The 25,645-nt window shown below is 44.3% G+C and overlaps 3 protein-coding genes across 6 annotated transcripts in view; 1 reads left to right on the top strand and 2 right to left on the bottom strand.

Moving 5' to 3' along the window:
- The window catches only part of l2hgdh (L-2-hydroxyglutarate dehydrogenase), a 42,966-nt gene extending 33,368 nt beyond the window's left edge, over nucleotides 1-9,598 (bottom strand). For both annotated transcript variants that reach the window (XM_020488248.2, XM_020488249.2), the window contains exon 1: nucleotides 9,342-9,598. In XM_020488248.2, the coding sequence (XP_020343837.1) occupies nucleotides 9,342-9,430 (89 nt within the window). In that variant the 5' untranslated portion in view covers nucleotides 9,431-9,598. The remainder of the gene's footprint in view (nucleotides 1-9,341) is intronic.
- Nucleotides 9,599-14,290, top strand: dmac2l (distal membrane arm assembly component 2 like). Its single transcript, XM_020488250.2, has 5 exons — nucleotides 9,599-9,710; nucleotides 10,123-10,242; nucleotides 10,462-10,670; nucleotides 13,034-13,205; nucleotides 13,704-14,290. Exons 2-5 carry the CDS (start codon nucleotides 10,133-10,135, stop codon nucleotides 13,816-13,818), a joined length of 606 nt encoding a protein of 201 aa, XP_020343839.1. The 5' UTR covers nucleotides 9,599-9,710; nucleotides 10,123-10,132; the 3' UTR covers nucleotides 13,819-14,290.
- A 1,214-nt stretch (nucleotides 14,291-15,504) lies between these two features.
- cdkl1 (cyclin dependent kinase like 1 (CDC2 related kinase)) overlaps nucleotides 15,505-25,645 on the bottom strand; it is a 32,371-nt gene continuing 22,230 nt past the window's right edge. The window contains exons 4-12 of one of the 3 annotated variants that reach the window (XM_031829308.1): nucleotides 24,104-24,176; nucleotides 22,388-22,478; nucleotides 21,575-21,775; nucleotides 17,785-17,867; nucleotides 17,429-17,485; nucleotides 17,022-17,174; nucleotides 16,841-16,936; nucleotides 16,624-16,725; nucleotides 15,505-16,574 (exon numbers count right to left, since the gene is read on the bottom strand). In XM_031829308.1, the coding sequence (XP_031685168.1) occupies nucleotides 16,624-16,725; nucleotides 16,841-16,936; nucleotides 17,022-17,174; nucleotides 17,429-17,485; nucleotides 17,785-17,867; nucleotides 21,575-21,775; nucleotides 22,388-22,478; nucleotides 24,104-24,176 (856 nt within the window). In that variant the 3' untranslated portion in view covers nucleotides 15,505-16,574. Of the gene's footprint in view, nucleotides 16,726-16,840; nucleotides 16,937-17,021; nucleotides 17,175-17,428; nucleotides 17,486-17,784; nucleotides 17,868-21,574; nucleotides 21,776-22,387; nucleotides 22,479-24,103; nucleotides 24,177-25,645 lie in introns of all 3 variants that reach the window. The other 2 variants (XM_031829309.1, XM_031829310.1) reach the window with 2 other exon arrangements.

Below are 25,645 nucleotides of genomic sequence, written 5' to 3'. Positions count from 1 at the left end.
ACGTACATACCCCAACCAGAAGCCATGGATTACAGGCAACATCTGCACTGAGTTAAAGGGTAGAGCTGCCGCTTTCAAGGAGCAGGACTCTAACCCAGAAGCTTATAAGAAATCCCACTAAGCCCTCCGACGAACCATCAGGCAAGGGTCAATACAGGCCCTAAGATTGAATCGTATTGCACGTATTGCAACAAGGACCAGTTGCGCTCTGAGTCTGCTGATGTTGGTGGGATTTGGAGGATGATGGAGGCAACAGGGGAAAGAGCCTCAGATCCAAAAAGTCCCTTCCACCAGGTGGCTGATGAGATATGTTGGCACGACTGCCATATTGCTTCTCCATCCCAAAGCCCTTGCTTGGAAGTGTACTTCGCCAGACTGCCAAGAACCTTGCCCTCATCCAGGCCAAGGTGGTGAGACACGGTAGTGATGACACCATAGGCCTTGCTGCTGGCAAGGATGCTCTGTGGCGTGTATGGACTTCAGGCAGAAGTCTTCACACTTTTTGATGCATTTCAGAACTTTCCTCTGCTTGGAGCAACAGTGAAATGGGCAGGGCAGTATGGATTTATTCTCTTACATCTGCAAGCAGAGTCTGAACGTCAGACAGGGTGGCATCATCTCCCACAATCTGTGAAATGGGTACTGCTATAGGTTTCAGGCTACTTACCACTCTCTCCCAAAATACATCATCCAGGAGGATGCTCTTGATGGTGCTGTCCATATCGGCAGACTGTGATATGTCCATTTCGTCTCCCTCCAGGTCAAACATGATATCAACACCACCCCAATGGGTGTTGCTGGGCAGCTTCAATGTGGTGCTCTTATTCTTCTCACTTTGGTTGGTGAGGTAGATTGCTGCTATAACTTGATGACCCTTCACATACCTAACTATTTCCTTGGCTCTCTTGTAGAGTGTATCCATTGTTTTCAGTGCCATGATGTCCTTGAAGAGCAGATTTAATGCACAAGCAGCACAGCCAATGGGTGTGATGTGAGGGTAGGACTCCTCCCACTTTACACCAAGCAGCCTTCATGTTCACAGCATTGTCTGTCACCAGTGCAAATACCTTCTGTGGTCCAAGGTGACTGCCTTCAGCTCATCTGCAATGTAGAGACCGGTGTGTCTGTTGTCCCTTGTGTCTGTGCTCTTGTAGAATCCTGGTTGAGTGGTGGAGATGATGTAGTTAATTATTCCTTGCCTACAATTGACCACCCATCAGAGATGATTTCAATACAGTCTGCTTCCTCTATGATTTGCTTGACCTTCACTTGAACTCTGAACTCCACATCGTATAGATAAAGCATGTCTGGTTGGCGGGGTGTATGCTGGGCAAAGAACATTCAGAAATCTCTTCCAATTCACATTGCCTGTGAGCATCAGAGGTGCTCACAGAGCACCAATACACAGCTCGAGCAAGACATTCATCAGCATCTCTGACTGCGTTCCTCCATTGAGTAAAAAAAAACTTCCGAATCCAGGAGGACCATGAGCTGTTGCTATCAATAAGGTGTCTGATTCATAATTTTCACCTCGAATAGAAGTAGAGGGTCTTTTGTCAGAATTTGCTTATTGTGAGCGCCGAGGGAACTTTATGCACTTGGCCAGATGATTCTGCATCTTTGTTGCATTCTTCACACATGATTTGGCACAGTATTTGCAAATGTACACAGCATTTCCTTCTACATTAGCTGCAGTGGAATGTCTCCACACATCAGACAGTGCCCGTGGCCTTTTCCCGTAAAGATTAGGGAAAGAAATTAGTCAACAAAAACAATAAATAGAATTCCATGTACAGATAAATAGTTAAGCAGTTAGATTAAACAACTCCTTTGTAAGATAAATGTTTTAAAATGAAACATGTATGGAAACAGGTGAAATAACACTCCTCAGTTAGCAGGCTCAAGCAAGCTAAAACCCACTTGGTAGCAAAAACTAACTAGCCGAAATTGTTAACAAGTTAGATTTAAACAGAGTTTGCTGTAGGCTACTATTTAATAGTTAACAAAAAATAATTTATGCCATAAAATATATTCACCCCACCAAGTATTGTAATGAAAACTTACCAGAAAGCATGTAGTTCTTGGCTCAGACAATATAGTAGTTTGGGCTCAACAGCATCTCATTAGTGTGCAAGATCTTGAGAATCAGCTGTGTATGTGATGGAAGAATACACTGTGCATGCAGAGGGTTGCAATTCCATTGAATTGGGGATAGTTTAACCAAAATATGCCACAAGACCTAGAATTGCCTTGTGTATCCCACAAAAAAAAGGTTATTTAAGCAAAATTCCCCAAATTCCAGGTCTTAACGTCACACAAACAACTCCGACCCTTTGCAACCCTATTCACAACACACTGTGCGCCCTCAGGTCCCTATTCCACCACCTATCTACAGTACTAAATCCATGTGTATGTGTGTGTGTGTATAGTGCGTATGTTATTGTGTGTGGTGTGTCTGTCTGTGTTGCTTCACAGTCCCCGCTGTTCCAGAAGGTGTTTTTGATCTGTTTTTGTTTTAATCTAATTTTACTGCTTCGTCAGTTACTTGCTGTGGAATAGAGTTCCATGTTGTCATGGTTCTCTGTAGTACTGTGGAATAGAGTTCCATGTTGTCATGGTTCTCTGTAGTACTGTGGAATAGAGTTCCATGTTGTCATGGTTCTCTGTAGTACTGTGGAATAGAGTTCCATGTTGTCATGGTTCTATGTAGTACTGTGGAATAGAGTTCCATGTTGTCATGGTTCTATGTAGTACTGTGGAATAGAGTTCCATGTTGTCATGGTTCTATGTAGTACTGTGGAATAGAGTTCCATGTTGTCATGGTTCTATGTAGTACTGTCTCAGCCTCCAGTATTTATGCTGCAGTAGTTTGTGTCGGGGGGCTGGGGTCAGTTTGTTATATCTGGAGTACTTCTCCTGTCCTATTCGGTGTCCTGTGTGAATCTAAGTGTGCGTTCTCTAATTCTCTCCTTCTCTCTTTCTTTCTCTCTCTCGGAGGACCTGAGCCCTAGGACCATGCCCCAGGACTACCTGACATGATGACTCCTTGCTGTCCCCAGTCTACCTGGCCATGCTGCTGCTCCAGTTTCAACTTCCACCTGACTGTGCTGCTGCTCTAGTTTCAACTGTTCTGCCTTATTATTATTCGACCATGCTGGTCATTTATGAACATTGAACATCTTGGCCATGTTCTGTTATAATCTCCACCCGGCACAGCCAGAAGAGGACTGGCCACCCCACATAGCCTGGTTCCTCTCTAAGTTTCTTCCTAGGTATTGGCCTTTTCTAGGGAGTTTTTCCTAGCCACCGTGCTTCTACACCTGCATTGCTTGCTGTTTGGGGTTTTAGGCTGGGTTTCTGTACAGCACTTTGAGATATCAGCTGATGTACGAAGGGCTATATAAATAAATTTGATTTAATACTGTGGAATAGAGTTCCATGTTGTCATGGTTCTCTGTAGTACTGTGTGCTTCTCATAGTCTGTTCTGGACCTTGGGACTGTGAAGAGAACTCGTGGCATGTCTTGTGGGGTATGTATGGGTGTCTGAGCTGTGTGCCCCGTAGTTCAGACAGACAGCTCGTGTGTCAACATGTCAATACCTCTCACAAATACAAGTAGTGATGAAGTCAATCTCTCCTCCTCTTTCAGCCAGGAGAGATTGACATGCATATTATTAATATTAGCTCTCTGTGAACATCCAAGGGCCAGCCGTGCTGCCCTGTTCCGAGCCAATTGCAATTTTCCTAAATCCACAAAACTAGGGCCTGTAGGACCTGCCTTGTTGATAGTGTTGTTAAGAAGGTAGAAACTAGGGTTTGTAGGACCTGCCTTGTTGATAGTGTTGTTAAGAAGGTAGAAACTAGGGTTTGTAGGACCTGCCTTGTTGATAGTGTTGTTAAGAAGGTAGAAACTAGGGCCTGTAGGACCTGCCTTGTTGATAGTGTTGTTAAGAAGGAAGAAACTAGGGCCTGTAGGACCTGCCTTGTTGATAGTGTTGTTAAGAAGGAAGAAACTAGGGCCTGTAGGACCTGCCTTGTTGATAGTGCTGTTAAGAAGGTAGAAACTAGGGCCTGGAGGACCTGCCTTGTTGATAGTGTTGTTAAGAAGGTAGAAACTAGGGCCTGTAGGACCTGCCTTGTTGATAGTGTTGTTAAGAAGGAAGAAACTAGGGCCTGTAGGACCTGCCTTGTTGATAGTGCTGTTAAGAAGGTAGAAACTAGGGCCTGTAGGACCTGCCTTGTTGATAGTGTTGTTAAGAAGGAAGAAACTAGGGCCTGTAGGACCTGCCTTGTTGATAGTGCTGTTAAGAAGGTAGAAACTAGGGCCTGTAGGACCTGCCTTGTTGATAGTGTTGTTAAGAAGGTAGAAACTAGGGTTTGTAGGACCTGCCTTGTTGATAGTGTTGTTAAGAAGGTAGAAACTAGGGCCTGTAGGACCTGCCTTGTTGATAGTGTTGTTAAGAAGAAACTAGGGCCTGTAGGACCTGCCTTGTTGATAGTGTTGTTAAGAAGAAACTAGGGCCTGTAGGACCTGCCTTGTTGATAGTGTTGTTAAGAAGAAACTAGGGCCTGTAGGACCTGCCTTGTTGATAGTGTTGTTAAGAAGAAACTAGGGCCTGTAGGACCTGCCTTGTTGATAGTGTTGTTAAGAAGAAACTAGGGCCTGTAGGACCTGCCTTGTTGATAGTGTTGTTAAGAAGGTAGAAACTAGGGCCTGTAGGACCTGCCTTGTTGATAGTGTTGTTAAGAAGAAACTAGGGCCTGTAGGACCTGCCTTGTTGATAGTGTTGATAAGAAGGTAGAAACTAGGGCCTGTAGGACCTGCCTTGTTGATAGTGTTGATAAGAAGGTAGAAACTAGGGCCTGTAGGACCTGCCTTGTTGATAGTGTTGTTAAGAAGAAACTAGGGCCTGTAGGACCTGCCTTGTTGATAGTGTTGTTAAGAAGAAACTAGGGCCTGTAGGACCTGCCTTATTGATAGTGTTGTTAAGAAGAAACTAGGGCCTGTAGGACCTGCCTTATTGATAGTGTTGTTAAGAAGAAACTAGGGCCTGTAGGACCTGCCTTGTTGATAGTGCTGTTAAGAAGAAACTAGGGCCTGTAGGACCTGCCTTGTTGATAGTGTTGTTAAGAAGAAACTAGGGCCTGTAGGACCTGCCTTGTTGATAGTGTTGTTAAGAAGAAACTAGGGCCTGTAGGACCTGCCTTGTTGATAGTGTTGTTAAGAAGGTAGAAACTAGGGCCTGTAGGACCTGCCTTGTTAATAGTGTTGTTAAGAAGGTAGAAACTAGGGCCTGTAGGACCTGCCTTGTTTATAGTGTTGTTAAGGAGGTAGAAACTAGGACCTGTAGGACCTGCCTTGTTGATAGTGCTGTTAAGAAGGTAGAAACTAGGACCTGTAGGACCTGCCTTGTTGATAGTGTTGTTAAGAAGGTAGAAACTAGGGCCTGTAGGACCTGCCTTGTTGATAGTGTTGTTAAGAAGGTAGAAACTAGGGCCTGTAGGACCTGCCTTGTTGATAGTGCTGTTAAGAAGGTAGAAACTAGGGCCTGTAGGACCTGCCTTGTTGATAGTGTTGTTAAGAAGGCAGAGCAGTGCTTTATTATGGACAGACTTCTCCCCATCTCAGCTACTGTTGTATCAACATGTTTTGACCATGACAGTTTACAATCCAGGGTTACTCCGAGCAGTTTAGTCACCTCAACTTGCTCAATTTACACATTATTCATTACAAGATTTAGTTGAGGTTTAGGGTTTAGTGAATGATTTGTTCCAAATACAATGCTTTTAGTTTTAGAAATATTTCGGGCTAACTTATTCCTTGCCACCCACTCTGAAACAAACTGCCACTGTAAGTGTTTGTCATTTCAGTAGCTGACTTGTTTAGTGTTGACTCATCCCCATACATAGACACTCTGGATTTACTCAGTCAGTGGCATGTTGTTTTGTAAAGTTCCTCAGTGTACACATCAACAATAAACTATCATGGTCCAAACACACTAAGACAGTCATAAAGAGGGCACGACAACACCTATTCCCCCTCAGGAGACTGAAAAGATTTGGCATGGGTCCTCAGATCCTCAAAAGGTTCTATAGCTGCACCGTCGAGAGCATCCTGACTGGTTGCATCACCGCCTGGTATGGCAACTGCTCGGCATCCGACCGCGAGGCACTAGAGGGTAGCGCGTACGGCCCAGTAAATCACCGGGGCTCAGCTTCCTGCCATCCAGGACCTCTATACCAGGCGGTGTCAGAGGAAGGCCCTAAGAAGTCATATATATTTGCATATTTGATTTGATATATATATAGAGCCTCCCTATTGTTATTTTACTGCTGCTCTTTAATTATTTGTTACTTATCTATTTTTTTTACTTAACACTTATTTTTCTTAAAACTGCTTTGTTGGTTAAGGGCTTGAAAGTTAGCATTTCACTGTAAGGTCTACACTTGTTGTATTCGGCGTATGTGACAAAAAAACATTTGATTGTTAGTCTATATCAATTCCCCATTACATATATCACCAGTAGTACCATGGCAAGGTGACTGGGAATATGGTTGAATACAAACAGTGTAGGCATTTCCTCCTTAAGGCCAAAAAAACAGGCAAAATGTCAGTACAGAGACAAAGTGTCGAGTCGCAATTCAACAGCTCAGACACGAGACGTATGTGGCAGGATCTACAGTCCAAAGGGCTCTCGTTCTCTATGGCCGTCGTGAACAAGACATTTTAAGCGAGTTAGCCCAGACGGGATCCCTAGCCGCGTCGTCAGAGCATGCGCAGACCAGCTGGCTGGAGTGTGTACGGACATATTCAATCTCTCCCTATCCCAGTCTGCTGTCCCCACTTGCTTCAAGATGTCCACCATTGTTCCTGTACCCAAGAAAGCAAAGGTAACTGAACTAAATGACTATCGCCCCGTAGCACTCACTTCTGTCATCATAAAGTGCTTTGAGAGGCTAGATAAGGAGCATATCACCTCTACCTTATCACACCCTAGACCCACTTCAGCTTGATTACCGCCCCAATAGATCCACAGACGATGCAATCGCACTGCACACTGCCCTATCCCATCTGGACAAAAGGAATACGTATGTAAGAATGCTGTTCATTGACTACAGCTCAGCATTTAACACCATAGTACCATCCAAGCTCATCATTAAGCTCAGGGCCCTGGACTTCCTGACAGGCCGCCCCCCCCCAGTTGGTGAAGGTCGGAAACAACACCTCCCTCTTTGCTGATCCTCAACACAGAGGCCCCACAAGGGTGCGTGCTCAGCCCACTCCTGTACTCCCTGTTCACCCATGACTGCGTGGCTACGCACACCTCCAACTCAATCATCAAGTTTGTAGACGACACAACAGTGGTAGGCTTCGATGGGGCCGCAGTGGAGAAAGGTGGAAAGCTTCCTCGGAGTACACGCCACTGACCATTTAAAATGGTCCACCCACACAGACAGTGTGGTGAAGGCGCAACAGAGCCTCTTCAACCTCAGGAGGCTGAAGAAATTCAGCTTGAGCCCTAAGACCCTCACAACCTTTTACAGATGAACAATTGAGAGCATTCTGTCGGGCTGTAATCACCGCCTGGTACGGCAACTGCACCGCCCGCAACCGCACATCTCTCCAATGGCTGGTGTGGTCTGTCCAACGCGTCGCCTGGAGCACACTGCCTGCCCCCCAGGACACCTACAGCACCCGATGCCACAGGAATGCTAAAAAAAATTATCAAGGACATCAATCACCCGAGCCACGGCCTGTTCACCCCGTTACCATCCAAAAGGCGAGGTCAGTACAGGTGCATCAAAGCTGAGACAGAAGCTTTTGTCCAATCTCTCTATCTGAAGGCCATCAGACTGTTAAATAGCCATCACTAGCCGGTTACCACCCGGTTACTCAACCCTGCACCTTAGAGGCTGCTGCCCTATACTATCTACATAGACATGGAATCACTGTCACATTAATAATGTTTACATACTGCTTTACTCATTTCCAATGCATATACTGTATTCTATGCTACTGTATTATTGTCAATGCCACTCTGACATTGCTCGTCATAATATTTATATATTTCTTAATTCCATTCTTTTACTTTAGATTTGTGTGTATTGTTGTGAATTGTTAGCTACTGCTGCACCGTTAGAGCTAGGATTGCAAGTGTTTCGTTACACCGGCAATAACATCGCACGTGACCAATGACATTTTATTAGATTTGATGAAAACCATAACTGGCACGCAGATTGGTAGAAATGGTAAGAAATTGACATTCAACATGAGAAAGGTTGCTGACTCCTCGTGTTGCCTTTTACCGGCAACTTCAGGAGAGGAAAGGCAAATCTGCGAAAGTCAGCAGGAAGGAGTGGGAAGAGAATAGTTGGGTCAGGTTAATGTATTTTTCTCTTCTGGTTATCTAGATCTCTGGCGCCTTCGTGAGGCATTTGTCTTATTTCAGCAAAACGTAAGAGTCAGACAAGCTCAATGCGTTTTGTTGATTTTATTCAAACACATAGGGTGTATCTATCGATTGGTCGAAAGAACTGACAACTTTCACTTGACCAAGATTTTTTTTGTCGTTGTTGTAGACAGCCCTACTGTTTGCAAAGGTGTCAGGAGCTTGCAGGGATATGTAGTCTTGCATTCGGTCTACTTTGATGTTAATTTGCATTTTCAAAACAAAGTAAAGAGCCAAATGTATTGATTAAAGTCACCTTGTCCGAGAGAGATATACAAGGTTATCAAAACGTCACGCCAGGGTAAACCTACACGAAACACCACTTAATTAAATGGTTTCTAAAACTCACAATGGGGAAAAATGAATTGTGGAAAAACTATTGGAACCATTTCCCTGTTTGACCGCTAGGTTTTATGGGTATTATGACACCTCCACTGGGGGACTCTAGTGTATAGAGACCAATCACTGCAGCTGTTCACTCCATGTTAGTGGGCAAATGTACATTATCAAATCAAAACGCAGCCTTCATTTACCCGTTGTGACGCACGGATGTTCCAAACTCCGTTTTTAGACGAGACTGACTTTATGACCAAAGTTGTCCTATTTACACTTTATAGTCAACTTTGACAATCGAATAACTGTCTCCGACTCATATCGATGCCACATGCCGTTTTCAAATGGATTCGTTGTTCTTTTAAAAGGCAGTCAATCTTTATTTAATTAAACTTAAATATAGAACCTGTCGCCGGCGAACATACCGGCTGTGCACATCAAGCCCAGATCATAGTCTCGTTAGTGGAGATCCATAAAGCCCACTAGAAGTTGCCTAGGCTAGACAATTTGGTACTTTCCCACCTCTGCACAAACACTCACCCGTGTCTCTCCACTCACCTGTGTATTCTAGCTGTTCTGCATGTCGCGGACTTTGGCACCGTTGCAAATAAGGCAGCAAATGACGCGCTGTTTAGTGTCCGTATCATTTCGACAGAGATTGAATAGCAACCTATACTCGCTTTGACAGTAACATCAATCGCCGTGCACACATATTGTGTGAATATGTTTTAAACAGCAGTTGTCCACAAGGTATCTCTTGCTATGGAAGTCATAATCAAATTCCTTGCTTGACACGAAGCTCGGCCCCTTTGACCTTTCACCCACTTTGAGGAGCCAATGGCAAGGCGCGTCTCTCGTACGTAACGGGTTAAAGGTCAAAACACTGCAGACATGTTCATCATGTAAATACAATAGCGAATTGACAAGGTAAGTGAATTATCAGCTTGTTAACAAATACCTCAACGAATAAAATCTCACACATCTTGATTGCTTAGAACGTTTTGTGTTTTAAGCAAATTGTCTTTATTGTCTTGCGTGGTGCTGCATTATCCTACGTCCATTGGTTACTGTCTGCAGCTATTAAGTAATGCTTTGTAACACAGTTGATCTAGGATTAATTTAGCTAATCTGTCTGTCTGGATCAAAGCAACGTGATTCAGTGTTTAGAAATCATTCTAAATGAGTGTTTCGATGGTAACATTTTTTGACACGCATTTTAAAAAGCCCATCAGTCTTACATTGGAGATGACACCCCTCAACGTATATGTTCAGGTCTGAAAGACATTACACGGTATGAAGCTGCTGTCGCAGTAATATAATACAATGTAATGTCTTTCAGACCTGAAGATATGAGGCTGCTGTCCAAACCAGCACTGCAGGCCGTTCTCTCCTCACAGAAAACTCTGTCACACGAGGGCAGCAGACCGTTCTGGGGATGGCTCAATGCGGTCTTCAACAAGTGAGTGATCCAATCATCAGTCCTGATCAACAGCATCTAATATTACACTTTAGCTAACAGAATATTTTTCATTTTATCAGACACTCTTATCCAGAGTGATAGATTAGTAATGTACTAATAGTTTACTCAGTGGACCACAATATAGCGGAGGTAGTAATGACCTATATTCATTATGTATTTGTAATAATGTATTACCAGTAGTTGCATTCTTGTCACCAGAGTTGACTATGAGCGTATCAAGGCGGTAGGCCCAGACCGTGCTGCTGCAGAGTGGCTGACAAGGTGCGGTGCCAAGGTGAGGTTCCAGGGGTTCGACCGTTGGCAACACGACTACAACGGCCTGCCCACCGGCCCTCTGGGACGATACAAGATCCAGGGCATCGACGCCACAGACTCTTGCATCATGTACAAAGGCTTCGATCACCTGGGTAGGTTATCCAATGCAGCCTTCCGATCTCCAAAACCTTTTGGTGTTCGTGTCTCTCTATCGCCTCGACGGTGAGGTGAAACCCTGTGGCAGAGGTCTCACTATTCTCAGAACCAGATATCGGGATTATGCGGAGCAGCAACTAAATTTTGTGTTTACAATCTGACACAAGACACAAATGTCTTGTTCTAGTGACTTTGACTAAATACAAATCAATTTATTAAAAGACAGTCTTCTATTATATCAATTATTCACTTTTAATTTAAGCATTGCATGCCCTCGGGGGGGGTGAATAGAATTCTGTATTTTTAACAAGAAAAAGATTTCAGTTCCAAATGACTGACTCTAATAATGTTCAGCTAGTCCCATACAATCCGACACCTGGGCGTGTTAAGAGGTGAGGGTGAAAGTTAGTGTCTTCCAGACTGTTTACCTGATGAGTGACGCAGGACAGCAGGATGTTTTACACCAGAAAGAGAGACTGAGAACACGGTCTGTCACCCTGCCCGGCCTGGTCTGGCATGTTTAGCACTGGGCTCAGAGAAACCTCTATGGAACCCTCTATAGCCTGGTCTGGCATGTTTAGCACTGGGCTCAGAGAAACCTCTATAGCCTGGTCTGGCATGCTTAGCACTGGGCTCAGAGAAACCTCTATGGAACCCTCTATAGCCTGGTCTGGCATGTTTAGCACTGGGCTCAGAGAAACCTCTATAGCCTGGTCTGGCATGTTTAGCACTGGGTTCAGAGAAACCTCTATAGCCTGGTCTGGCATGCTTAGCACTGGGCTCAGAGAAACCTCTATAGCCTGGTCTGGCATGCTTAGCACTGGGCTCAGAGAAACCTCTATGGAACCCTCTATAGCCTGGTCTGGCATGTTTAGCACTGGGCTCAGAGAAACCTCTATAGCCTGGTCTGGCATGCTTAGCACTGGGCTCAGAGAAACCTCTATAGCCTGGTCTGGCATGTTTAGCACTGGGCTCAGAGAAACCTCTATAGCCTGGTCTGGCATGTTTGGCACTGGGCTCAGAGAAACCTCTATAGCCTGGTCTGGCATGTTTAGCACTGGGCTCAGAGAAACCTCTATAGCCTGGTCTGGCATGCTTAGCACTGGGCTCAGAGAAACCTCTATAGCCTGGTCTGGCATGTTTAGCAATGGGCTCAGAGAAACCTCTATAGCCTGGTCTGGCATGCTTAGCACTGGGCTCAGAGAAACCTCTATAGCCTGGTCTGGCATGTTTAGCACTGGGCTCAGAGAAACCTCTAGCCTGGTCTGGCATGTTTAGCACTGGGCTCAGAGAAACCTCTATAGCCTGGTCTGGCATGCTTAGTACTGGGCTCAGAGAAACCTCTATGGAACCCTCTATAGCCTGGTCTGGCATGTTTAGCACTGGGCTCAGAGAAACCTCTATAGCCTGGTCTGGCATGTTTAGCACTAGGCTCAGAGAAACCTCTATAGCCTGGTCTGGCATGTTTAGCACTAGGCTCAGAGAAACCTCTATAGCCTGGTCTGGCATGTTTAGCACTGGGCTCAGAGAAACCTCTATAGCCTGGTCTGGCATGTTTAACACTGGGCTCAGAGAAACCTCTATAGCCTGGTCTGGCATGTTTAGCACTGGGCTCAGAGAAACCTCTATAGCCTGGTCTGGCATGTTTAGCACTGGGCTCAGAGAAACCTCTATAGCCTGGTCTGGCATGTTTAGCACTGGGCTCAGAGAAACCTCTATAGCCTGGTCTGGCATGTTTAGCACTGGGCTCAGAGAAACCTCTATAGCCTGGTCTGGCATGTTTAGCACTGGGCTCAGAGAAACCTCTATAGCCTGGTCTGGCATGCTTAGTACTGGGCTCAGAGAAACCTCTATAGCCTGGTCTGGCATGCTTACCACTGGGCTCAGAGAAACCTCTATAGCCTGGTCTGGCATGTTTAGCACTGGGCTCAGAGAAACCTCTATAGCCTGGTCTGGCATGTTTAGCACTGGGCTCAGAGAAACCTCTATAGCCTGGTCTGGCATGTTTAGCACTGGGCTTATGCTGTATAGCAACATCCTGTGACTTGATGTCATGACATTTTATTTATTTAACCATTTATTTAACTAGGCAAGTCGGTTAAGAACAAATTATTATTTACCATGACGACCTAGGAACAGTAGGTTAACTGCCTTGCTCAGGGGCAAAACAACAGATTTTTACCTTGTCAGCTCGGGGGATTCGATCTAGCAACCTTTTGGTTACTGACCCAACGCTCTAACCACTAGGCTTTCTGCCTGCTCCATACTGACCATAAGAGTTGGCAATATAGCACAATCAGATCTGGGACCAAGCTGCTAAAATTAAAAGTATGTTGAATTCAATGTTTCCCTTCCCTAGATGGACTAGAGCATGTCGAAGAGCTCAAACTCACCAAGAGTATGTACATAGAGGATGCCTGCTTGGAGAGAATAAGCACCATAGAGAACCTACAGGCCAGCCTGTACAAGATGGAGGTGGTCTCCTGTGGCAACGTAACTGACAAGGGTATCATCGCTCTGCATAAACTCAGGTGGGTCTGCTACTGTGCCTGGGAACATCATTATGGTTGTGTGGCTGTACTATATGCCAAGGGTATCATCGCTCTGCATAAACTCAGGTGGGTCTGCTACTGTGCCTGGGAACATCATTATGGTTGTGTGGCTGTACTGTATGCCAAGGGTATCATCGCTCTGCATAAACTCAGGTGGGTCTGCTACTGTGCCTGGGAACATCATTATGGTTGTGTGGCTGTACTGTATGCCAAGGGTATCATCGCTCTGCATAAACTCAGGTGGTTCTGCTACTGTGCCTGGGAACATCATTATGGTTGTGTGGCTGTACTATATGCCAACGAGTTAAAATCTGTGGATATTGATCCCCTGAAGCTATAGAAACAAACAACAAGGTGGGGGGGTTATAGGCGGAGGCTGTTTTCATGTTGACGTTCCGGCACAAGGCTTTTCTCATGACCAGTCTCCATGGTGACTTGACTATATTAGTCAAACTAAATATACACACTATCTCCCAGGAGTCTAGAGCATCTGTACCTCAGCGATCTGCCAGGCGTGGTAGAGAAGGAGAAGACCGTAGAGAGACTCCAGACAGCTCTACCTGGGCTGGACATAGAGCTGGATCTGGTCTGACAGACTGAGGATGAACCCACAACCACAGGCTGTGACTGACAGACACAGAGGACCAGTCCGGCACAGTGGGTAGTGTCATGACGACCAGAAGATGCACGTTGTCTTGTAGCAACACATTGTAGCACATAGTAAAGTGTTTTGCAACAAATTTGACTCAATGTTTTGGTCCCCCTTTTTTTCTCTCTCCCCTGTTTGGTTTCTAGTGAACACGACCGTGGTCCCAGATCTGTTAGTGCCGTCTCGCCATGGCCTCCTATGGGTTATGGTCATTGGCATGACCATAGGAGTTGGCAAGACTGCACCAACACATCTGGGACCAGGCTAGTGGGACACTGGACAAATGAGATTATTATCGCAACATGTTTTCAACTGGACTTTATTGGTATTGACTCCAAAACATAAGTATGACAGGAATTGTTTTCCTTAATGTTTATTAAAGATGACTTCATTAAAAAAAGTACATAGACTGTAACAAGGCTGAGGATTTCATTGAATTGATTCATTAGTTTTATAAATTATTTAATTTGGCATTTTGTCACATGTCCAAGAGTTAGACACCTAGAAGTCCTTAGCTCTTCTGGTCTTCTGACAGCAGTGTATTTGATTTTAATCATTACTATGTTTAAATATTAATGTCTTCGGGCTCTATTCAATCCGTAAGGTGGAATTTCAGCGTTACAGTGGGATTTAAATTCAGAAGGTAATGTTTGCGGCGACTGCATCCTCAGTAAGAGCTGCCGATGTCGGCTCCATCAGAAATTACATTTATACTGAACGCAACCAATTGAGTTACAGTTCATATAGGGAAATCAGTCAATTTAAATTAATTAATTAGGCTCTAATCTATGGCTTAAATATGACTGGTGGTCACCGAAACCTTAAAAAAAAAAAATTTGGGGAATTGGGTCAGAAATCTGATGTGACCACCATTTGCATCATGCAGCACAACACATCTCCTTCACACAGAGTTGATCAGGCTGTTGATTGTGGCCTTTGGAATGTTGTCTCACTCCTCTTCAATGGCTGTGTGAAGTTGCTGGATATTGGCGGGATCTGGAACACACTGTCGTACTCGTCGATCCAGAGCATCCCAAACATGCTCAGTGGGTGACATGTCTGGTGAGTATGCAGGCCATGGAAGAACTGAGACAATTTCAGCCTCCAGGAATTGTGTACAGATCCTTGTGACATATAGCCGTGCATTAACAAGAGGTGATGGGGGTGGATGAATGGCACAACAATGGGCCTCAGGCTCTTGTCACGCTATCTCTGTGTATTCACATTGCAATTATGTTTGTAGCTTATGCCTGCCCATACCATAACCTCACCGCTACCATGGGGAACTCTGTTCACAACGTTGTCACTCGCATGGTCTGCGGTTGGCCGTACTTCCAAATTCTCTAAAATGACGTTGGAGTCTGCTTATGGTAGAAATTAACATTCAATTCTCTAGCAACAACTCTGGTGGACATTCCTGCAGTCAGCATGCCAATTGCACACTCCCTCAACTTGAGACATCTGTGGCATTGTGTTGTGACAAACCTTTAGTGGCCTTTTGTTCTCCCCAGCACAAGGTGCACCTGTGTAATGATCCTGCTGGGTTATCTTGGCAAAGGAGAAATGCTCACTAACAGGTATGTAAACAGATTTGTGCCCAAAATTTGAGAGAAATAAGCTTTTTGTGCGTATGGAACATTTCTGGGATCTTTTATTTCAGCTCATGAAACACACTTTACATGTATATTTTTGTTCAGTGCACATCGCTTCAGAGATCTAGACTGAATAGAACCCTTACTGTATTTAATCCACAGGTACGTTGAGGCTGATCTGATCATTTCAGACAATTGCTTATAAACAATGTCTGTCCAATAAAATAAAGCCGAGCTGACCTTTCACCTTCTGTTACATTTCTCCTCTTTACAAATGACTCAAACCTACTTCTGAGAAAATCAATCAATATTTTTAACAAAATGCAAATCAATTCACTACCAAAAAATGTCAACTGTCTCGCAAATTATTTTTTTAAAAACACAAACAAATAACATTTGGCAAAACCAGTCAAGGCAGTAGGCTATGGTACTCCCTCTGTTCTACACAAGTATCTGGCTGTGTTCCCAGGTTGACTACGTTGCAGACGCATGCCAGATCTCACAATAGGTATTTTCCGTATCAGATCAACCACATATGTTCTAGCAATCTGGTGCCCGACCGGCACAGTCGATGATGTGAAAACATGCAACGTAGTCTGCCTGAAAGACGACCTCAAGCTACCAGCTGAGCACTAGGCTGCTCCTTGTCATTATATAGATTTACAAAATATGCCTTCAATGGAGGCAACACCACATAATAAAATTGTCTTTCAGTAGAAAAAAAGAAGAAAAAAAAGTTGACATAGTGCATAGAATGACATCACAAGACACAAGGACTTCTCCCTGGTCCTTCCACGTTGTGATTCACTTCCTGGTTCCTGAGCTGACCAGAATATTGCCGTGTTCACATGCTAGTCGGAACTAGGAAATTCAGAAATGTCCCACTTGTTGATTCATGGTACGTGACACGTCTAAAACCACAGCAAGTTGGACATTTTAGTTTCCTAGTTCTAACCAGCACACGGTAAATGTTAATGAATGTGCGACTGGACCATTCAGATCCAAAATGGTGGATTTAAATGTTAGGGTAGTTGAATTTCCGATCCAAAATGGTGGATTTAGATGTTAGGGAAGTGGTAGTTGAATTTCCGATCCAAAATGGTGGATTTAGATGTTAGGGAAGTGGTAGTTGAATTTCCGATCCAAAATGGTGGATCTAGATGTTAGGGAAGTGGTAGTTAAATTTCCTCAGGTTGGTATAGTACTTCTTGTTGTCCAGAGCTGGGAAGATACTGCTGCTGGTGAGCTGAGGCAAATACTAGAGAGAGGAAAGGAAACAAGAGTGTGTTAATGCAGTTGGAAGAGCGACAATATATCATCTTCATGGACAAGAATTAAAAAATGACAGAGGATGTACTGCATCGTGTAGACACCTTCAATTGTTTGTACAGCATTTTGCCATCTCTGACAGCTGGTCCCAATTTGCATGGAGCTTCCACCTTATTGCTTCCAAGCTCCACCTTACAGATCTAACAGACATTGAAGGGTTAAGAGGAAAGAGGATAAGGGAGTGAATCGGGACCGGCTGTTTTAACCATGAAGAAACATACTGACCCCAGGTGGGAGGTGTTTGCGGGGCAGGAGGCGTGACCTCTTCTTGGTGGAGCGGTCGGTGCTCTCGCTCTCCTCCCGTTGGCTGTCGAAGTACGGGTGCTCCAGAAGCTTCTCACAGGCCAGCCGCTCCGACGGGTCCATACGCAGGCAGCCCTGGGGTCAGGGGGGCAAAGGTCATTTTGGGAAGGGATGAGGGAATTAATATTTGCTAATAAAACATCAGAGACCATTAAATGAGAACCAGCCCAGGGGGCAAAGGTCATTTAGGGAAGGGATGAGGGAATGAATATTTGCTGATAAAACATCAGAGACCATTTAAATGAGAGATCGTTCATTTCATTTAGAGAACCAGATATTTTTACCACACAAATTGCCAGCAGGTGACTGGCCGGATAGACAAGACATACCTTCATCAGACTCAGTGCTTGATATGACAGGTTGGGGTATTTCAGTTCCAGAGTTTCCTATTGGATGATAAAGGCAGAGAGAAAGCATTTCATTGCACAGTTTATACTCCGTTGTATATAACAAATAAACGCTGATTTGATAGATATATATATATATACGGCAGGGATCATCAACTAGATTCAGCCGGAGAGGATGGTCAGAGGGCAGGAACATAATTACAAATCATTTGTAGACTTCAAATTGACCACGGGAAGCTTAAAGGGGGCGGCAGTAGGGAACCCTGACATACAGAACGCTCCTCAATATGTTTTAAACTGATTTGGTAGATGCATCATCATTATATGTGTGTTCTCACCATTTCCTGAGGCTCTGGGATGCAGACTCCACTGAAGAACTGGTTCTTATTGAATACCTGCTGGTGGCGGGGGATCAGGTCTCCTGCAGACACACAGACAGACACACAGAGAGACACACAGACACACAGACAGACAGACAGACACACAGAGAGACAGACAGACAGACAGACACACAGAGAGACAGACAGACACACAGGGAGACACATGGACACACAGATAGACACACAGACAGACAGACACACAGACAGACACACAGAGAGACAGACAGACACACAGAGAGACAGACAGACACACAGACAGACACACAGACAGAAACACAGACAGAAACACAGACAGACAGACAGAAACACAGACAGACAGACAGACAGACAGACAGACAGACAGACACACAGAGAGACAGACAGACACACAGAGAGACAGACAGACACACAGACAGACACACAGACAGAAACACAGACAGACAGACAGAAACACAGACAGACAGACACACAGAGAGACAGACAGACAGACACACAGACAGACACACAGACAGAAACACAGACAGACAGACAAAGCTCTTACTTCTCTCCTTTACCTAACACACCGGAACAGGTGAACGTAATGTGACACTGACGACAGCCTTGTATTTTACATTACATTTGACATTGTTGGTCATATGGGAGGTGCTCGTTGGTCATATGGGAGGTGCTCGTTGGTCATATGGGAGGTGCTCGTTGGTCGGTCATATGGGAGGTGCTCGTTGGTCATATGGGAGGTGCTCGTTGGTCATATGGGAGGTGCTCGTTGGTCGGTCATATGGGAGGTGCTCGTTGGTCGGTCATATGGGAGGTGCTCGTTGGTCGGTCATATGGGAGGTGCTCGTTGGTCATATGGGAGGTGCTCGTTGGTCATATGGGAGGTGCTCGTTGGTCATATGGGAGGTGCTCGTTGGTCATATGGGAGGTGCTCGTTGGTCATATGGGAGGGGCTCGGTGGTCATATGGGAGGGGCTCGTTGGTCATATGGGAGGGGCTCGTTGGTCATATGGGAGGGGCTCGTTGGTCATATGGGAGGTGCTCGTTGGTCATATGGGAGGTGCTCGTTGGTCATATGGGAGGTGCTCGTTGGTCATATGGGAGGTGCTCGTTGGTCATATGGGAGGTGCTCGTTGGTCATATGGGAGGTGCTCGTTGGTCAAATGGGAGGTGCTCGTTGTTCATATGGGAGGTGCTCGTTGGTCATATGGGAGGGGCTCGTTGGTCATATGGGAGGCGCTCGTTGGTCATATGGGAGGCGCTCGTTGGTCATATGGGAGGCGCTCGTTGGTCATATGGGAGGTGCTCGTTGGTCATATGGGAGGTGCTCGTTGGTCATATGGGAGGTGCTCGTTGGTCATATGGGAGGTGCTCGTTGGTCATATGGGAGGTGCTCAGGCAGAGGAGCTCATGTTTACTGATAATAAAGGGTACTGGTATTATATACTGGTATTATATACTGGTATTATATACTGATATTATATACTGATATTATATACTGATATTATATACTGGTATTATATATTATATACTGATATTATATACTGATATTATATACTGGTATTATATATTATATACTGATATTATATATTATATACTGATATTATATACTGATATTATATACTGATATTATATACTGGTATTATATATTATATACTGATATTATATACTGATATTATATACTGATATTATATACTGGTATTATATACTGATATTATATACTGGTATTATATACTGGTATTATATACTGGTATGTAAAAATGTACACGTCCTTTCCAGATGTACTTCAATAGAAATATGTTATAACGCGTCACTAACTGTTATAACGCGTCACTAACTGTTATAACGCGTCACTAACTGTTATAACGCGTCACTAGCTGTTATAACGCGTCACTAGCTGTTATAACGCGTCACTAGCTGTTATAACGCGTCACTAGCTGTTATAACACGTCACTAACTGTTATAACACGTCACTAACTGTTATAACACATCACTAAAACTGTTATAACACGTCACTAACTGTTATAACGCATCACTAGCTGTTATAACGCGTCACTAGCAGTTATAACGCGTCACTAGCAGTTATAACGCGTCACTAGCTGTTATAACGCGTCACTAGCTGTTATAACGCATCACTAGCTGTTATAACATGTCACTAATGGTTATAACATCACTAGCTGTTATAACGCGTCACTAACTGTTATAACGCGTCACTAACTGTTATAACGCATCACTAGCTGTTATAACGCGTCACTAACTGTTATAACGCGTCACTAACTGTTATAACGCGTCACTAACTGTTATAACGCGTCACTAACTGTTATAACGCGTCACTAACTGTTATAACATGTCACTAACTGTTATAACGCGTCACTAACTGTTATAACGCATCACTGGCTGTTATAACTCGTCACTGGCTGTTATAACGCGTCACTGGCTGTTATAACGCGTCACTAACTGTTATAACGCGTCACTAGCTGTTATAACGCATCACTAGATGTTATAACGCGTCACTAGCTGTCATAACGCGTCACTAACTGTTATAACGCGTCACTAACTGTTATAACGCGTCACTAACTGTTATAACGCGTCACTAACTGTTATAACGCGTCACTAACTGTGATAACGCGTCACTAACTGTTATAACGCGTCACTAGCTGTTATAACACGTCACTAACTGTTATAACGCGTCACTAACTGTTATAACGCGTCACTAACTGTTATAACGCGTCACTAACTGTTATAACGCGTCACTAACTGTTATAACACGTCACTAGCTGTTATAACGCGTCACTAGCTGTTATAACGCGTCACTAGCTGTTATAACACGTCACTAACTGTTATAACGCGTCACTAACTGTTATAACGCATCACTAGCTGTTATAACGCGTCACTAGCTGTTATAACGCGTCACTAGCTGTTATAACGCGTCACTAGCTGTTATAACGCGTCACTAGCTGTTATAACGCGTCACTAACTGTTATAACACGTCACTAACTGAACCATTGATTGTGTCTTAAACAGCACCCTATTTCCAGGCTCTGGTCAAAAGTAGTGCACTATGAAGGGAATAGGGTGCCAACAGTAGTGCACTATGAAGGGAATAGGGTGCCAACAGTAGTGCACTATGAAGGGAATAGGGTGCCACAAGTAGTGCACTATGAAGGGAGCAGGGTGCCACAAGTAGTGCACTATGAAGGGAGCAGGGTGCCAACAGTAGTGCACTATGAAGGGAATAGGGTGCCAACAGTAGTGCACTATGAAGGGAGCAGGGTGCCAACAGTAGTGCACTATGAAGGGAATAGGGTGCCAACAGTAGTGCACTATGAAGGGAGTAGGGTGCCAACAGTAGTGCACTATGAAGGGAATAGGGTGCCACAAGTAGTGCACTATGAAGGGAGAAGGGTGCCACAAGTAGTGCACTATGAAGGGAGCAGGGTGCCAACAGTAGTGCACTATGAAGGGAATAGGGTTCCAACAGTAGTGCACTATGAAGGGAATAGGGTGCCAACAGTAGTGCACTATGAAGGGAGCAGGGTGCCAACAGTAGTGCACTATGAAGGGAGCAGGGTGCCAACAGTAGTGCACTATGAAGGGAGCAGGGTGCCAACAGTAGTGCACTATGAAGGGAGCAGGGTGCCAACAGTAGTGCACTATGAAGGGAGTAGGGTGCCAACAGTAGTGCACTATGAAGGGAATAGGGTGCCAACAGTAGTGCACTATGAAGGGAGGAGGGGGCCATTTTGGGCACCCTAGCTATATTAATCCCACTTACCCAATGTCTTCCTGATGAGGTAGAGCTGATCCATGTCTGACTTGCCGGGCCAGAGGGGGATGCCAGAGAGCAGCTCAGAGAAGACACAGCCCAGCGCCCAGACATCAACAGGGGCTCCATACTGAGTATCACCCACTAGCAGCTCAGGGGCCCGGTACCATCGCGTTGCCACATAGTCTGTGTAGTAGTCACATGGACCGGCTGCAGGGACAGATCGATACACATCTCTGTTTAGGAACAAGACTTAAAGCCTGCATGGTATAATGCATTTAATATAATATGGTTATAATGCATTTAATATAATATGGTTATAATGCATTATAAGCAGGCTTTTACACAACATAGACAGATAGTTTGAATATAATGGTATAGGATAGAACAGAACAGAATAAATATCACTTCATCGTTCAAAGTGAATAAAAAATTCATATTTTTACTGTTTTGTGTTATTCCCCCCCAAAAAACACACACGAGTCTGGAAGCGGTTAGATACAAGACTCTAAGAGGAAAGAATTGGTAAGAAATGGAATGAGTGTTGATTTCAATGGGTGTGGGCAGAAAGTTAAGACAGTGGTATTACAACAGGAGTCCACCAGGTGGCAGTAGACCTACAGAAACAGTAACAGTAACAGTACAGTAGCACTACAACATACAGGGAAGGAGTATCATAATGACAGTGTACCAAATAATACTATATTCCCTACATAGTGCACTACATTTGACCAGAAACCTATGGATCATAGTACACATGTTTAGCACTTCATAGTGATTAGGATGCCATTTGGGACATAACATTTTTTTTTAAAGACTTACTGAGGATCCTGGCGAATCCGAAGTCACAGAGCTTAATGACCTGCTGTTTAGTGATGAGGATATTCTCGGGCTTCACGTCTCTGTGGATGCACTGCAGGAGACAACAACCAAAACGTTAGTCGTTTAACAGTGCCAGCCAGGGCAGACGTTTCATTCAACTACAGCTGATCATGTGGTGGTCTTGTACGGTTGTTGATCTATACGCGAGAAGAGGTTTCCAGGCTGTTGTGTCCCGTCTTGCCAACTCCTATGGTCATTGTCAAGCAAATCATTAACAAGACAACACAAACAGACCTGGGACCAGGCTATGTTACACTGTTACGATGTGACAAGACAACACAAACAGACCTGGGACCAGGCTATGTTACACTGTTACGATGTGACAAGACAACACAAACAGACCTGGGACCAGGCTATGTTACACTGTTACGATGTGACAAGACAACACAAACAGACCTGGGACCAGGCTATGTTACACTGTTACGATGTGACAAGACAACACAAACAGACCTGGGACCAGGCTATGTTACACTGTTACGATGTGACAAGACAACACAAACAGATCTGGGACCAGGCTATGTTACACTGTTACGATGTGACAAGACAACACAAACAGACCTGGGACCAGGCTATGTTACACTGTTACGATGTGACAAGTCAACACAAACAGACCTGGGACCAGACTATGTTACACTGTTACGATGTGACAAAACAACACAAACAGACCTGGGACCAGGCTATGCTACACTGTTACGATGTGACAAGACAACACAAACAGATCCGGTACTTTGCCAGGCTAGAGAAGACGGTACTTTGCCAGGCTAGAGAAGACGGGACATTGCCAGGCTAGAGAAGATGGGACATTGCCAGGCTAGAGAAGACGGGACATTGCCAGGCTAGAGAAGATGGGACATTGCCAGGCTAGAGATGACGGGACTTTGCCAGGCTAGAGAAGATGGGACATTGCCAGGCTAGAGAAGACGGGACATTGCCAGGCTAGAGAAGACGGTACTTTGCCAGGCTAGAGAAGACGGTACTTTGCCAGGCTAGAGAAGACGGGACTTTGCCAGGCTAGAGAAGACGGGACATTGCCAGGCTAGAGAAGACGGGACATTGCCAGGCTAGAGAAGACGGAACTTTGCCAGGCTAGAGAAGACGGGACTTTGCCAGGCTAGAGAAGACGGGACTTTGCCAGGCTAGAGAAGACGGGACTTTGCCAGGCTAGAGAAGACGGGACATTGCCAGGTTAGAGAAGATGGGACATTGCCAGGTTAGAGAAGATGGGACTTTGCCAGGCTAGAGAAGATGGGACATTGCCAGGCTAGAGAAGACGGTACTTTGCCAGGCTAGAGAAGACGGGACTTTGCCAGGCTAGAGAAGACATGCAGCAGATCAGGCAGGTGTATTCACTAGGAACCAAACAGAAACAAACGGGCCAAAAGTGGTAGGGAACTACCCGAATTTGTCCAATGAGAAACACTTGGTTTTTTTTCTGTTCTAAAACATTTTGCAACGGTGTGCAATAATGAATACACTCCATATCCGGACTTTGGCTGTGCAGCTTGACTGTTAAAAAAAGGGTCCCCGTGGCGGTTTGTTGTGTCTCAGTGAAAGAGTAACGTCTGGGCAGCCAGGAGACTGGAATGCTAGTGAAACAGCGGTTTGGGTAGAGGAGCGACGGTGAAAAACAGTGAAAAAGTAGGGAAAACCACTTACGTTCTGTTTATGACAGAAGTTGACAGCCTGGAGTGTCTGCCAGGTGATGCTTTTTACCAGATGTTCTGGAACACTGGAAGTTAAAGAAAAGACAGCCAAATAACACAGATATATTTTTACAGTTATAGATTTCATTTAATTCAATTATAATTTTCAGGACTGTATGTCTGTCATTCTGTGACTAATAAACACAAAGTCAGGTACAGAGCATCAGATTGCTGGCGCTAATCTCTGACTGCAGTTTAAGACAACCTGTAATTAAAAAAATATATATTTAAAAAATAAAAGTTTTGCTCTGTGACTTCCACTGATTATTAGCTAGCAGTGGCTAAAGTCAGCTGATGTTTATAGTGGCTGATTATAATTATATTATTCAATTCAATTTAAAGGGTTTTATTGTCATCGGGAAACATCTTAACATTGCCAAAGCAAGTGAAATAGATAAACAATGTGAAAGGTAAACATTACACTAGGGAAAATGTCATATGATGTCTATATACGGTGTTGTAACGATGTTCAACTGGTTAAAGTACAAAAGGGAAAATAAATAAACAGAAATATGGATTGTATTTGGTGTTTGTTCTTCACTGGTTGTAGCAACAGGTCACAAATCTTGATGCTGTGATGGCACACTGTGGTATTTCACCCAGTAGATATGGGAGTTTATCAAAATTGGGTTTGTTTTCTAATTCTTTGTGGATCTGTGTAATCTGAGGGAAATATGTCTCTCTAATATGGTCATACATTGGGGCAGGAGGGTAGGAAGTGCAGCTCAGTTTCCACCTCATTTTGTGGACAATCCTCTGTCTCTGTCCAACCCTGTGTGGATGAACCAGTGTCCTCTGTCCAACCCTGTGTGGATGAACCAGTGAGAGCTGGTCAAACTTTTAACTTTTTTCCAATCTCAGTGCAGGAGTTACATAAAGTCCTGAAATCCTTAGATCAGAGAAAGCCTGCAGGTCCTGATCTTTTGGATCCCTGCTTTTTAAATTTGGCAGCTGATTTCATAGCTGAACCACTGAAATTCCAAATATCTGGAAATCAGCATTTGTCCTACCACTTTTAAAAGGGGGAGATCCAACTCTTTTAAATAAGTATAGGCCAATCTCAAAGCTGTCACCCCTGGTGAAAATACTTGAACCCCTTGTGAGTGAACAGCTAAAATAGTTTTTATTTACTAACTCTATTTAGGCTTCAGGAAGAATCCTATTTAGGCTTCAGGAAGAAACATAGCACAATTACAGCAGCCATGAAGGTTTTAAATTATATCACTGAAGCCCTTGACAAAAAACAGCACTGTGTCTCACATTTTATTGAGGCTTTTGATACAGTTGATCATGCTATACTAAGGCAGAGATTGTCGAGTGTAGGTCTTTCAGAGCATGCAGTTGCATGGTTTGCTAACTATCTGTCTGATAGAACTCAGTGAACTCAATTTGATGGGCTTATGTCTGTTAAATTGTCTGTCTTTAATGGTGTGCCCCAAGGCTATGTACTTGGTCCTCTCTTATTCACTATTTATATAAACGATTTAGACAGAAA

Source organism: Oncorhynchus kisutch, linkage group LG7 (assembly GCF_002021735.2).
Source record: "Oncorhynchus kisutch isolate 150728-3 linkage group LG7, Okis_V2, whole genome shotgun sequence".
Lineage (NCBI taxonomy): Eukaryota > Metazoa > Chordata > Actinopteri > Salmoniformes > Salmonidae > Oncorhynchus > Oncorhynchus kisutch.
The sequence above is the reverse complement of the archived record's forward strand: the minus strand, read 5'-3'. Positions and strand labels throughout refer to the sequence as shown.

Coding starts and splice junctions, on each gene's coding strand:
- dmac2l (XM_020488250.2), top strand. CDS start 10,133: ATGAGGCTGCTGTCCAAACCAGCACTGCAGGCCGTTCTCTCCTCACAG. Junction 10,243..10,461: donor CTCAATGCGGTCTTCAACAA/GTGAGTGATCCA, acceptor TCTTGTCACCAG/AGTTGACTATGAGCGTATCA. Junction 10,671..13,033: donor CAAAGGCTTCGATCACCTGG/GTAGGTTATCCA, acceptor TCCCTTCCCTAG/ATGGACTAGAGCATGTCGAA.